General features: G+C 37.1%; 1 protein-coding gene across 2 annotated transcripts in view; it reads left to right on the forward strand.

Moving 5' to 3' along the window:
- The window catches only part of NAV3 (neuron navigator 3), a 392,378-nt gene that overhangs the window by 311,505 nt on the left and 66,699 nt on the right, over positions 1-14,174 (forward strand). For both annotated transcript variants that reach the window (XM_010359591.2, XM_010359593.2), the window contains exons 21-22: positions 10,726-10,749; positions 13,503-13,580. In XM_010359591.2, the coding sequence (XP_010357893.1) occupies positions 10,726-10,749; positions 13,503-13,580 (102 nt within the window). The remainder of the gene's footprint in view (positions 1-10,725; positions 10,750-13,502; positions 13,581-14,174) is intronic.

Consider the following 14,174-nt stretch of genomic DNA (forward strand, 5'->3'; position numbering starts at 1 on the left):
GGGCACACCAGGAGATTATACCCACACCTGGCCAGGAGGGTCCCACGGCCACGGAGCCTCCCTCATTGCTAACACAGCAGTCTGCGATCTAACCGCAAGGCAGCAGCGAGGCTGAGGGAGGGGCGCCCGCCATTGCTGAGGCTTAAGTAGGTAAACAAAGCCACTGGGAAGCTTGAACTGGGTAGAGCTCACAGCAGCTCAAGGAAACTTGCCTGTCTCTGTAGACTCCACCTCTGGGGACAGGGCACAGCTAAACAACAAAAAAAAAAAGCAGCAGAAACCTGTGCAGACGCGAATGACTGTCTGACAGCTTTGAAGAGAGCAGTGGGTCTCTCTGCTGGAGGTTGAGATCTGAGAACGGACAGACTGCCTGCTCAAGTGGGTCCCTGACCCCTGAGTAGCCTAACTGGGAGACATCCCCCACTAGGGGCAGTCTGACACCCCACACCTCACAGGGTGGAGTACACCCCTGAGAGGAAGCTTCCAAAGTAAGAATCAGACAGGTACACTCGCTGTTCAGCAATATTCTATCTTCTGCAACCTCTGCTGCTGATACCCAGGCAAACAGGGTCTGGAGTGGACCTCAAGCAATCTCCAACAGACCTGCAGCTGAGGGTCCTGACTATTAGAAGAAAAACTATCAAACAGGAAGAACACCTATACCAAACCCCATCAGTACGTCACCATCATCAAAGACCAGAGGCAGATAAAACCACAAAGATGGGGAAGAAGCAGGGCAGAAAAGCTGGAAATTCAAAAAATAAGAGTGCATCTCCCCCTGCAAAGGAGCGCAGCTCATCGCCAGCAATGGATCAAAGCTGGTCAGAGAATGACTTTGACGAGATGAGAGAAGAAGGCTTCAGTCCATCAAACTTCTCAGAGCTAAAGGAGGAATTACGTACCCAGCGCAAAGAAACTAAAAATCTTGAAAAAAGAGTGGAAGAATTGATAGCTGGAATAATTAATGCAGAGAAGATCATAAACGAAATGACAGAGATGAAAACCATGACACGAGAAATACGTGACAAATCCACAAGCTTCAGTAACCGACTCGATCAACTGGAAGAAAGAGTATCAGCGATTGAGGATCAAATGAATGAAATGAAGCGAGAAGAGAAACCAAAAGAAAAAAGAAGAAAAAGAAATGAACAAAGCCTGCAAGAAGTATGGGATTATGTAAAAAGACCAAATCTACGTCTGATTGGGGTGCCTGAAAGTGAGGGGGAAAATGGAACCAAGTTGGAAAACACTCTTCAGGATATCATCCAGGAGAACTTTCCCAACCTAGTAGGGCAGGCCAACATTCAAATTCAGGAAATACAGAGGACACCACAAAGATACTCCTCGAGAAGAGCAACTCCAAGACACATAATTGCCAGATTCACCAAAGTTGAAATGAAGGAAAAAATGTTAAGGGCAGCCAGAGAGAAAGGTCGGGTTACCCACAAAGGGAAGCCCATCAAACTAACAGCAGACCTCTTGGCAGAAACTCTACAAGCCAGAAGAGAGTGGGGGCCAATATTCAACATTCTTAAAGAAAAGAATTTTAAACCCAGAATTTCATATCCAGCCAAACTAAGTTTCATAAGTGAAGGAGAAATAAAATCCTTTTCAGATAAGCAAATGCTTAGAGATTTTTGTCACCACCAGACCTGCCTTACAAGAGAGCCCAAAGGAAACCCTAAACATGGAAAGGAACAACCGGTACCAGCCATTGCAAAAACATGCCAAAATGTAAAGGCCATCGAGGCTAGGAAGAAACTGCATCAACTAACGAGCAAAATAACCAGTTAATATCATAATGACAGGATCAAGTTCACACATAACAATATTAACCTTAAATGTAAATGGACTAAATGCTCCAATTGAAAGACACAGACTGGCAAACTGGATAAAGAGTCAAGACCCATCAGTCTGCTGTATTCAGGAGACCCATCTCACATGCAGAGACACACACAGGCTCAAAATAAAGGGATGGAGGAAGATCTACCAAGCAAATGGAGAACAAAAAAAAGCAGGGGTTGCAATCCTAGTCTCTGATAAAATAGACTTTAAACCATCAAAGATCAAAAGAGACAAAGAAGGCCATTATATAATGGTAAAGGGATCAATTCAACAGGAAGAGCTAACTATCCTAAATATATATGCACCCAATACAGGAGCACCCAAATTCATAAAGCAAGTCCGGCCGGGCGCAGTGGCTCAAGCCTGTAATCCCAGCACTTTGGGAGGCCGAGATGGGTGGATCACAAGGTCAGGAGATCGAGACCATACTGGCTAACCTGGTGAAACCCCGTCTCTACTAAAAAATACAAAAAACTAGCCGGGTGAGGTGCCAGGCACCTGTAGTCCCAGCTACTCAGGAGGCTGAGGCAGGAGAATGGTGTAAACCTGGGAGGCGGAGCTTGCAGTGAGCTGAGATCTGGCCACTGCACTCCAGCCTGGGCGACAGAGTGAGACTCCGTCTCAAAAAAAATAAATAAATAAATAAAAAATAAAGCAAGTCCTTAGAGACTTACACGGAGACTTAGATTCCCATACAATAATAATGGGAGACTTCAACACTCCACTGTCAACATTAGACAGATCAACGAGACAGAAAGTTAACAAGGATATCCAGGAATTGAATTCATCTCTGCACCAAGCGGACCTAATAGACATCTATAGAACTCTCCACCCCAAATGAACAGAATATACATTCTTCTCAGCAACACATTGCACTTATTCCAAAATTGACCACATAATTGGAAGTAAAGCACTCCTTAGCAAATGTAAAAGAACAGAAATTATAACAAACTGTCTCTCAGACCACAGTGCAATCAAACTAGAACTCAGGACTAAGAAACTCAATCAAAACCGCTCAACTACATGGAAACTGAACAGCCTGCTCCTGAATGACTACTGGGTACATAACGAAATGAAGGCAGAAATAAAGATGTTCTTTGAAACCAATGAGAACAAAGATACAACATACCAGAATCTCTGGGACACATTTAAAGCAGTGTGTAGAGGGAAATTTATAGCACTAAATGCCCACAAGAGAAAGCTGGAAAGATCTAAAATTGACACTCTAACATCACAATTAAAAGAACTGGAGAAGCAAGAGCAAACACATTCAAAAGCTAGCAGAAGGGAAGAAATAACTAAGATCAGAGCAGAACTGAAGGAGATAGAGACACAAAAAACCCTCCAAAAAATCAATGAATCCAGGAGTTGGTTTTTTGAAAAAATCAACAAAACTGACAGACCGCTAGCAAGATTAATAAAGAAGAAAAGAGAGAAGAATCAAATAGACGCAATAAAAAATGATAAAGGGGATATCACCACCGACCCCACAGAAATACAAACTACCATCAGAGAATACTATAAACACCTCTATGCAAATCAACTTGAAAATCTAGGAGAAATGGATAATTTCCTGGACACTTACACTCTTCCAAGACTAAACCAGGAAGAAGTTGAATCCCTGAATAGACCAATAGCAGGCTCTGAAATTGAGGCAATAATTAATAGCCTAGCAACCAAAAAAAGTCCAGGATCAGATGGATTCACAGCTGAATTCTACCAGAGGTACAAGGAGGAGCTGGTACCAGTTCTTCTGAAACTATTCCAATCAATAGAAAAAGAGGGAATCCTCCCTAACTCATTTTATGAGGCCAACATCATCCTGATACCAAAGCCTGGCAGAGACACAACAAAAAAAGAGAATTTCAGACCAATATCCCTGATGAACATCGATGCAAAAATCCTCAATAAAATACTGGCAAACCGGATTCAGCAGCACATCCAAAAGCTTATCCACCATTATCAAGTGGGCTTCATCCCTGGGATGCAAGGCTGGTTCAACATTCGCAAATCAATAAACGTAATCCAGCATATAAACAGAACCAAAGACAAGAACCACATGATTATCTCAATAGATGCAGAAAAGGCTTTTGACAAAATTCAACAGCCCTTCATGCTAAAAACGCTCAACAAATTCGGTATTGATGGAATGTACCTCAAATTAATAAGAGCTGTTTATGAAAAACCCACAGCCAATATCATACTGAATGGGCAAAAACTGGAAAAATTCCCTTTGAAAACTGGCACAAGACAGGGATGCCCTCTCCCACCACTTCTATTCAACATAGTCTTGGAAGTTCTGGCTAGGGCAATCAGGCAAGGGAAAGAAATCAAGGGTATCCAGTTAGGAAAAGAAGAAGTCAAATTGTCCCTGTTTGCAGATGACATGATTGTATATTTAGAAAACCCCATTGTCTCAGCCCAAAATCTCCTTAAGCTGATAAGCAACTTCAGCAAAGTCTCAGGATACAAAATTAATGTGCAAAAATCACAAGCATTCTTATACACTAGTAACAGACAAACAGAGAGCCAAATCATGAATGAACTTCCATTCACAATTGCTTCAAAGAGAATAAAATACCTAGGAATCCAACTTACAAGGGATGTCAAGGACCTCTTCAAGGAGAACTACAAACCACTGCTCAGTGAAATCAAAGAGGACACTAACAAATGGAAGAACATACCATGCTCATGGATAGGAAGAACCAATATCGTGAAAATGGCTATACTGCCCAAGGTTATTTATAGATTCAATGCCATCCCCATCAAGCTACCAATGAGTTTCTTCACAGAATTGGAAAAAACTGCTTTAAAGTTCATATGGAACCAAAAAAGAGCCCGCATTGCCAAGACAATCCTAAGTCAAAAGGACAAAGCTGGAGGCGTCACGCTACCTGACTTCAAACTATACTACAAGGCTACAGTAACCAAAACAGCATGGTACTGGTACCAAAACAGAGATATAGACCAATGGAACAGAACAGAGTCCTCAGAAATAATACCGCACATCTACAGCCATCTGATCTTTGACAAACCTGAGAGAAACAAGAAATGGGGAAAGGATTCCCTATTTAATAAATGGTGCTGGGAAAATTGGCTAGCCATAAGTAGAAAGCTGAAACTGGATCCTTTCCTTACCCCTTATACGAAGATTAATTCAAGATGGATTAGAGACTTAAATGTTAGACCTGATACCATAAAAACCCTAGAAGAAAACCTAGGTAGTACCATTCAGGACATAGGCACGGGCAAGGACTTCATGTCTAAAACACCAAAAGCAACAGCAGCAAAAGCCAAAATTGACAAATGGGATCTAATTAAACTAAAGAGCTTCTGCACAGCAAAAGAAACTACCATCAGAGTGAACAGGCAACCTACAGAATGGGAGAAAATTTTTGCAATCTACTCATCTGACAAAGGGCTAATATCCAGAACCTACAAAGAACTCAAACAAATATACAAGAAAAAAACAAACATCCCCATCAAAAAGTGGGCAAAGGATATGAACAAACATTTCTCAAAAGAAGACATTCATACAGCCAAGAGACACATGAAAAAATGCTCATCATCACTCGCCATCAGAGAAATGCAAATCAAAACCACAATGAGATACCATCTCACACCAGTTAGAATGGCAATCATTAAAAAGTCAGGAAACAACAGGTGCTGGAGAGGATGTGGAGAAATAGGAACACTTTTACACTGTTGGTGGGATTGTAAACTAGTTCAACCATTATGGAAAACAGTATGGCAATTCCTCAAGGATCTAGAACTAGATGTACCATATGACCCAGCCATCCCACTACTGGTTATATACCCAAAGGATTATAAATCATGCTGCTATAAAGACACATGCACACGTATGTTTATTGCAGCACTATTCACAATAGCAAAGACTTGGAATCAACCCAAATGTCCATCTGTGACAGACTGGATTAAGAAAATGTGGCACATATACACCATGGAATATTATGCAGCCATAAAAAAGGATGAGTTTGCGTCCTTTGTAGGGACATGGATGCAGTTGGAAACCATCATTCTTAGCAAACTATCACAAGAAGAGAAAACCAAACACCGCATGTTCTCACTCATAGGTGGGAACTGAACAATGAGATCACTTGGACTCGGGAAGGGGAACATCACACACTGGGGCCTATCATGGGGAGGGGGGAGGGGGGAGGGATTGCATTGGGAGTTATACCTGATATAAATGACGAATTGATGGGTGCTGACGAGTTGATGGGTGCAGCACACCAACATGGCACAAGTATACATATGTAACAAACCTGCACGTTATGCACATGTACCCTAGAACTTAAAGTATAAAAAAAAAAAAAAAAAAAAAAAAGACTTAGTGTTCCTCCTGTTGGGCCAGCACTGCCGTTTGTTGGGGAATTGTATTCTGATTTAAACCATTGCCCTTTAAATCCGTGTGTTACATCAAAAGATATAGCATCATTATCATTTTATTCTAAATATGTACAATAATTAATATTTGGATAAAACTACCTTTATGAAACCTAAGAAAAACTAAAAAAAAGAAAGAAAGAAAGAAAAATACCGTTAGAAGAAATAAGGTCTAGTGATTGGTAGCACAATAGAGTGACTATAGTTAAAAATAATTTATTGTATATTTCAAAATAGCCAGAAAAGAAGATTTGGAATGTTCCTAACAGGAAGAAATGATATTCTTTTTAAATGAAGTATGGGATATTCCACTTACCCGGATTTGATCATTATACGCCGTATGTTTGTGTAATACCACATGCACCCCATAAATATATACAAGTATCGTGTATCCCAATATTGAAGTTGTTTTATGAAAAATGTATTCTTCAAGAAAAGGTTCATAAGTTTAAGGAAAAATAGATTACTAGTCTACCAGTGTCCAGTAGACCTTTCTGTGTTCATAAAAGTGTTCTATATCTACACTATCTAATATAGTAACTATTAGCCATATGTTGCTATTGATTATTTGAAGTGTATCTGGCATACAGATGAACTGACTTTCTTATTTTAATTAATTTAAGTTTAAATAGCCACATGTGCCTAACAGCTACTAGATTGGATAGTGCAAGTTTATACAGAACCCAAGGGGTACATTTGTAGATAGGAGTGGGATGTCAAAATAATGAGGATAATTAGAAAGCATACATGAGAAATACTGTATTAAGAGTGGAATATGAAATGGGAACAGAGATTAAAATAGAATATGTATATATGTGTATATACACACACACACATATTTATAGGTATATCTATATATATAAATATATATATGTATGTTTATAGGCCAACATATGGAGATAAGACAGATAGTGTTAAGTGAGTAAAGAATGGATTAGGTGATCGAGCCGCATGAGAAGGTAATATTATTAGAAAATTAAAAGAGTTGTATTTGAGATGATGAAAATGATATATTTGAATTGACAAGTAAACTGTAGTAAAATAATTCAAATAAGTTCATATTTGGGGAACTTCTAAAGAGAAACATCATAAAAGATGAGGAGTCATTCTTTCCCCGGTCTTCTGTGATCAGGAACTAGGATTTAATTGGCAATGAGAAAATAGCTATGAAAATGCTTTTAAACTATCAAATGAAAAAGCAACTTATTATTATTTTTTATGCCTTCTTAGTAACTCTGGATAGAGATTTAGTTGCTTTGCATTCTTGCCTGGTTCAATCAGGTAATTATTGGATGACATCAGGCAAGTTGCCAAATTTCTTTGGACTATACCTATAAAATAAAATTTGAAAATATTAGCTAGATCTGTCCCATTTGTCTCAGGATGTCTGCAAACTGGTTGGAAATCACAAGCCTAACCTGATCTGCAGAGGTGTTACCTTTGGCAAACTTATGGTTTGTGTCTTTGTTTTGAAATCTAAGACCAGGTGCGGTGGCTCATGCCTGTAATCTCAACACTTTGGGAGGCTGAGGCGGGTGAATCACTTTAGGTCAGGAGTTTGAGACCAGCCTGGCCAACATGGCAAAACCCCATCTCTACTAAAAATATAGAAATTAGCCCGGCATGGTGGCATACGTCTGTAATCCCATCTGCTTGGGAGGCTGAGGCAGGAGAATTGCCTGAACCTGGGAGACTAAGGCTGCTGCAGTGAGGGCCACTGCACTCTAGCCTGGGCTACAGAGCCAAACACCATCCCGGGGAGGAAAAAAAGGGAACAGGGAAAGGAGGGGGAGCAGGGAGAGGGAATCAAAGCCAACACTGTGAAGTATTGTGAAATATGGAGCTTTTACCTAAAAATTCAAAATTTTAAATTCCTTTTTAAAATAATTGGAATATCTATGGAATATTTAGCAATACTAAGATGAAATTCCTCTGGGTTTTCAATCACCTGTAATTGACCCCTTTAGATGTTGGTGTGGGCTCTCAGGAAGCCACAGCCTCCACCAGTGCTTTTCTTCCTGACACTGAAGCTAAATATGGGTGGCTAGTTTTCACTGTGCTGTTGCTTTCCTCGTGAGAAAGAAATACCCCTTGCTATCTATATCGTTGTCAAATGGGAAATGAAAGACAGCCAAGGAAAGGTCATGTGACTTTTTAAAAACTTCAAGTCCATTTATTCTTTATAAGCCTTGTCCTGTTAGGCATTTAAAGTTTTGATCCCTGCAATAGATGTTTTTTTGATTAACTGTATATTAAAAACTTTGTTTAACCTGTTTTGATTTTGAATTCTGATTTGTATTTTTTCATGAGAGCAAATGCCATTTTTGATTCATTGTGGATTCTTTAACATGTTGCCTAACAAATAGCTAGTACTAAAGTCGTAACTTTTTAATTAATAAATTTGAATGGATAAATGGTCACTTATTGGCTTACAGAATAAAGAATTCATGGATATGCTTTTATTCAGTCAAGTGTTTCATATTTTGTGTCATCTCCAGGACACTGGGCTTGCTCAAAACCATTGTAAAAAAAAAAACTGGCAAATAATCCAATTCCATTATGACATCATTAATCCCACACCTAAGCTACTGAAAAAAATATAATACTAATATTCTGACTCATTGCTTTATTTTTATGGTAACACCTACCTGGTATTAATAACCACAGAGTATGAAAGAAGGCAAAGGTTAAAGCAAATAATAGTTTTGAAAAATTGGTAGTGAGAAAAGTCATGCTATACGGTGTGTATAGAATTTATATTTAATGATTATGCTTGCTACTAGTATATGTAACAGAACTATTACAGATTTTTAAAATGTGATGCATATATTTCTTGATTATTTTTTAAAGTAATAAATTATTATTAAAAAATACAGGAATGATTTATTGATTCTTGAATCTTTACAAGCTTTCTGTAATTCTAGGAATCCTAGAAGCAGGATTGGGCAGAATAAACTGGCAAAAAACATAAAAAGTAGGCCTGGCATAGTGGGCTGCAGTGAGTCGTGAATGTGCCAGTGCTCCTGAGTGATAGATCAAGATCCTGTCTCAAAAAGAAAAGAAAAAGAAACAACAACAACCAAAACAAAGTACTAGGAAAAACTAATAGACATAGTTACATAGTTAATTGTGCCATATGTTTTAAGGCAATGAAACTTTTAATATTCCTTGCTTACTTTTTATTCAAAAACCAAACCGTGTGTGAAACCTTAAAATTATTAGGATCTAAAAAATAAAAGATTTCCTTAAAAATCTAAAATTGAAATGTAAATTATTCAAGATTGCTTTTTAAAACAGTTTTCTTATAAAAGTTATTAGGATTCTATCACTTAGCCACTTCATTATTTAGCCACTATATTACTAAGTTTACATATTATTAAAGGTAGAGAAAATATAGGGAAGACAAAGCTCAGGTTAAAAGAGTTGCTGGCAAATAAAATATATCCTGGTGGTTACACTACTTTGCTTTATGTTTTCTGAAAGAAAAGCAATAAAAAATAGTTCAAGTAGTTTTGTATCAATTAATCTAGAACTATCCCAAAAGTAGACATAGAAGATAAGAGATTGTTTTTCAGCTTTGGATCTGCTTATGGCAATAAGCAGACTTGTACTATTCAACAAGATTATGCATTTTTCAGCTTTTCCCAGAATAAGGGAGCTTCCCAAATGTAATGGTGCACGTAACTCGTTTTCTGGCACTTTGCAGCCAGGCATGAAGAAGAAAAACAGAGCTAGGAGTTTTCTGGAAGTCAAGTCAAAAACACCCTGCAAATTCCTATGGCAGTCCTCCTTTCTATAAGCTGCATAGCCAAAAATGTTTGCCAGACACTTTTATCACTGGATGTTTCAGTGTTTTCAGTGTTTAAGCATTTTGCTGACTTCTGATAATTAAAATTATTAATAATCACTAGAGAAAGAAAAAATAGAAGTAAATAATGTTAATTATCTGTGGTTATCAGTAGAGGCTTGTATGTTACCCCAGCTTTATTTAACATTGTTTGTGATCAGTAAATCACAGAATAGAATTCTGACATCTAAACCTTGGCTGGAGATCTCTATAATTTTATGAAGTCTGTTTCCTACAATCTGTATGAAAGATACATCAATATTTTAAGTTCCCATGCACCCATATTTTTTAGAGTATAATTTTGTAATTATTTTGTTTATGTTGCTTATGATTTACATCTTAGAGTCTTTCAATTCTATCTTTTGCTTAAAGGAATATTATATATCTATGGATCAAATGACCTACATTTTAAAAATACCTTATGGTTTATATATTAAGAAACATTTATATTAAATTCTAAAGTAACTTGTTTGTACTACTTCAATTGAATAACTTTATGTACTTCATTCCATTCTTCTCATAGTAGATAATAAAAAAAAAGTCATGATTATTTTATTCATTTACACTTGTGGAATTAATGGAAAATAGTTTTTGTAGTTAAAGTCTTTCTTTTTATTGTTTTACAGGCTGAAGAAAAGGCTCATTCAGAGGTAAAAAAAACTTTCAAAATTTCAGTATTTACTATTTTAGTTTGCATTCATGATGAAATTAGTGTTGTGACCACTAGAGGGCTCTGTGATACAATAGCAGAACTCCACAGGACTGCTGAAGTAAGGCCGCTAGTTGATAAATGGTCTTTGATATTGCCTCTTAAAAATAAAATGAAAGGAAATTTGTATAGCACGCTCTCCTCTCACATTCAAGATTGAGTCTTAGCTCAGCACCTAATAAGTTGTCTATAATAGTAAGCACTCATTAAATCATTGATAAATGAAGGCCTGTGGTCTTCCTATTTTATTACAGTCTTTTCCCCACTCCCTGTGAGACCATCTTGGGCACCAAGCCTCCACAACACAGGATACCAGCGTCTCAGACTATCTGTTTTGTGTCATTATCTTGTTGCCTCTAATTGCTATTTTATGTCTGCTGTGGCAGCTATTGTTCTAATCACATATTTCACAAATACATATTTGGTTGCACTTATGAGCAAATCAAACTGCATTCAGGAGAGAATACTATTTTAATTTCCCTTGGCAAAACATTTGTCCTGGCCAAAGAGAGCAGGAGGACTTTAATTATGACTTTATTCAAGGTGAGGTAATGACTGTGTGATTAGTTTACACTGAGGCAAGCAGACAACAGAGGGAAAAAAATGCCTTAGCAACAGCTTTTGCAAAAGTATTCCTTTCCTTTAAAGTCTTATTTTATTAACCTTTAAAAGTAAAATTTGTGCTATGTTTAAAAATATTTGAAAAGTATTGATTAAACCAATTTATCTTTATAATCTCTGAACTAAAGAGTGGATATAATTTTAAAAAATCAAAGTGGTTTATTTACATCACATGGATATGACAAAGCTTCTAACATTGATCACAGTATAGCTACTGAAGCATGGAAATGCTCCATCTATTTGCCTTAGTAGTAGTTATTCAACTCCCCTTTTATCGTTGATGCTCTATCATGGATTATGGTTTAAAAAAAAATTTCAATCACTTTACAGTTTCCTGGATTATATTTTAAAGATACTGGAATCATGTAATATAGACTATTAAATTTGAGAAATGTTTTTGAGTTTGGATTCATTTATGAATAAAATACATGCTACATTTTCTGAAATCATTCATAGTCATTACCTTATAAATGTAAAGCAAATGTTATTTTAGACTGGGGTGTTCTGTTTTGGAAAAAAAAAAAAAGGAAGGAAATAGAATCACATTTGGTGAAATTATATAAATGTCTACTATCTCTGTTTCCAGCTTAGAGTTCTCTACTTTGTTAAAGTGTTTCATTTGACCACCATTTGTTTTCAACAAAATCTAATGCCCGGGGCAAAAACTATACAATTAATAAACTATGTCAAGAATGCTCTTTCAAACTGAGACAGCATTCCAAAAGTTCAACTACAACTATGGAAAACTTGTTTTTGAAGAAATGAGAAGCATCAAAAGTAGAATGTTTAACATCCAAGTAACTGAAATCCCTTGAGACTAGATATATACTTATAGAACCAAGTGTCAGATTGTTATAAATGTTCTATCCTATTAGTCACAGCATGAGACATGCAGATTAAACTGCAGAAAGTGCTTAAATTAAAACTTTAAACATGATATAATATATCCTTACCCTTTTCTGTTTCAGTTTTATTGGAGTGTGAACTTAATTAAAAAGAAAGTCACTTTAGAATTTTCATTATATGGGTTTATCTAATTAGTTGCACCTATCATTGCTTTTTTCCCCTGATTTTTAAGATGTGGATAAGCTATAAAGCATCTCTGAGCTAATAATAACTCACTAAATAAAGGTTATGATAATACAGATTTAGGAAGCCTTTTCTGTAGTCATTAAATCTCCAGCCAATAACATTTCAAATGTGAACTGATTAAATGTTGAATTAAGCCCAAGTTTTAGTGACTGCAGGATATCCCATACCTTTTGAGAAGTTTTCAAACTATGAGAAATTAAAATGTACAGAGGAAAAAAGAAACTAAGATTTTATGAAAAAGAACATGGAGTATCTTTTACTAAAAAATTTAAAAAAAAAATGTGTGTGTGTATGTGTGTGTACAGTTTTTACAAAGAAAATATTTTTCTACAGTTTTATTACCACAGTTTTTCTAGAAGGAGAAGAATCAATACAGAGGATAAACTGCTCTTGAGTCATTTGCCATTTGAGGGATGGCAAATGAGCAAGTAAACGTACTTTGATTTGTAGATTTGAGTTTGACACATAACCCTTTCCTTTTTTTTTTTTTTTTTTTTTTTTTTGAGGCGGAGTCTCGCTCTGTCGCCCGGACTGGAGTGCAGTGGCCGGATCTCAGCTCACTGCAAGCTCCGCCTCCCGGGTTCACGCCATTCTCCTGCCTCAGCCTCCCGAGTAGCTGGGACTACAGGCGCCCGCCACCTCGCCCGGCTAGTTTTTTTGTATTTTTTAGTAGAGACGGGCTTTCACCGTGTTAGCCAGGATGGTCTCGATCTCCTGACCTCGTGATCCGCCCGTCTCGGCCTCCCAAAGTGCTGGGATTACAGGCTTGAGCCACCGCGCCCGGCCACCCCTTTCCTTTTGAATGACATTTGCTTGTTACTGTGGAGTCAGTGTTCATATCCTTTCTTTTCAGGAGTTGGTGCTGATATAGTGGGGTTAGAATGAGCTACATATAGTTATTTGCTTTCTTGTTTTGAATTATTAGTTTTAAGTAAAAATCTACTTGCATATTCCATTGATTTTTTTTTTAATTGCATTCAGCAAATCCATAAACTCCGGAGAGAGCTGGTTGCATCACAAGAAAAAGTTGCTACCCTCACATCTCAGCTTTCAGCAAATGTAAGTCATTTAATTTTTAAAATGTATTACAAAAATTTTTGTATAGTAGAACGGAATCATTTTAGTAACAAACTTACAAACTTTCAGTGCCTGATACAGACTTAAATTACCAACTAGCAGGACTCATAAAAAGTTAACATTTTCTGCCTACTCCGTAATAAAATGTCAATCTGAACTGATGAGGGGCAGCAATGTGGTTAAAATGGCTTGTTGTTTCTAATAAGATTGGAAGCAATAGTAACAGCCATATGGGTTGCTTCTTTTCTTGTTTGCTATTTTTATTACTCCTCATGCATAAAATTATCTGACAATGTAAGAGGGGTTGTTAGTGTTTGACTTTGGAAGATAAAATATTCACATGCCCAGCCTCCTTCTTCTCAATGTATTGAACAATTACTTAAGCATCCAGTCAATTCTAAAAGATGAACTTAGGTCGAAATAGGGATAGCTTAACTACACTGTGGATGAGATATGGTTTGCTCAAAGAACCTTGGCAGCCTTCTCATAGCAGTTTGAAAAGGTACACTTGTACTGGCACTAAAGCAGCACAGGATGGCAGACATGATGACAATGAAGACCGCCAATTAAATTAAC

Source organism: Rhinopithecus roxellana, chromosome 10 (genome assembly GCF_007565055.1).
Source record: "Rhinopithecus roxellana isolate Shanxi Qingling chromosome 10, ASM756505v1, whole genome shotgun sequence".
NCBI lineage: Eukaryota > Metazoa > Chordata > Mammalia > Primates > Cercopithecidae > Rhinopithecus > Rhinopithecus roxellana.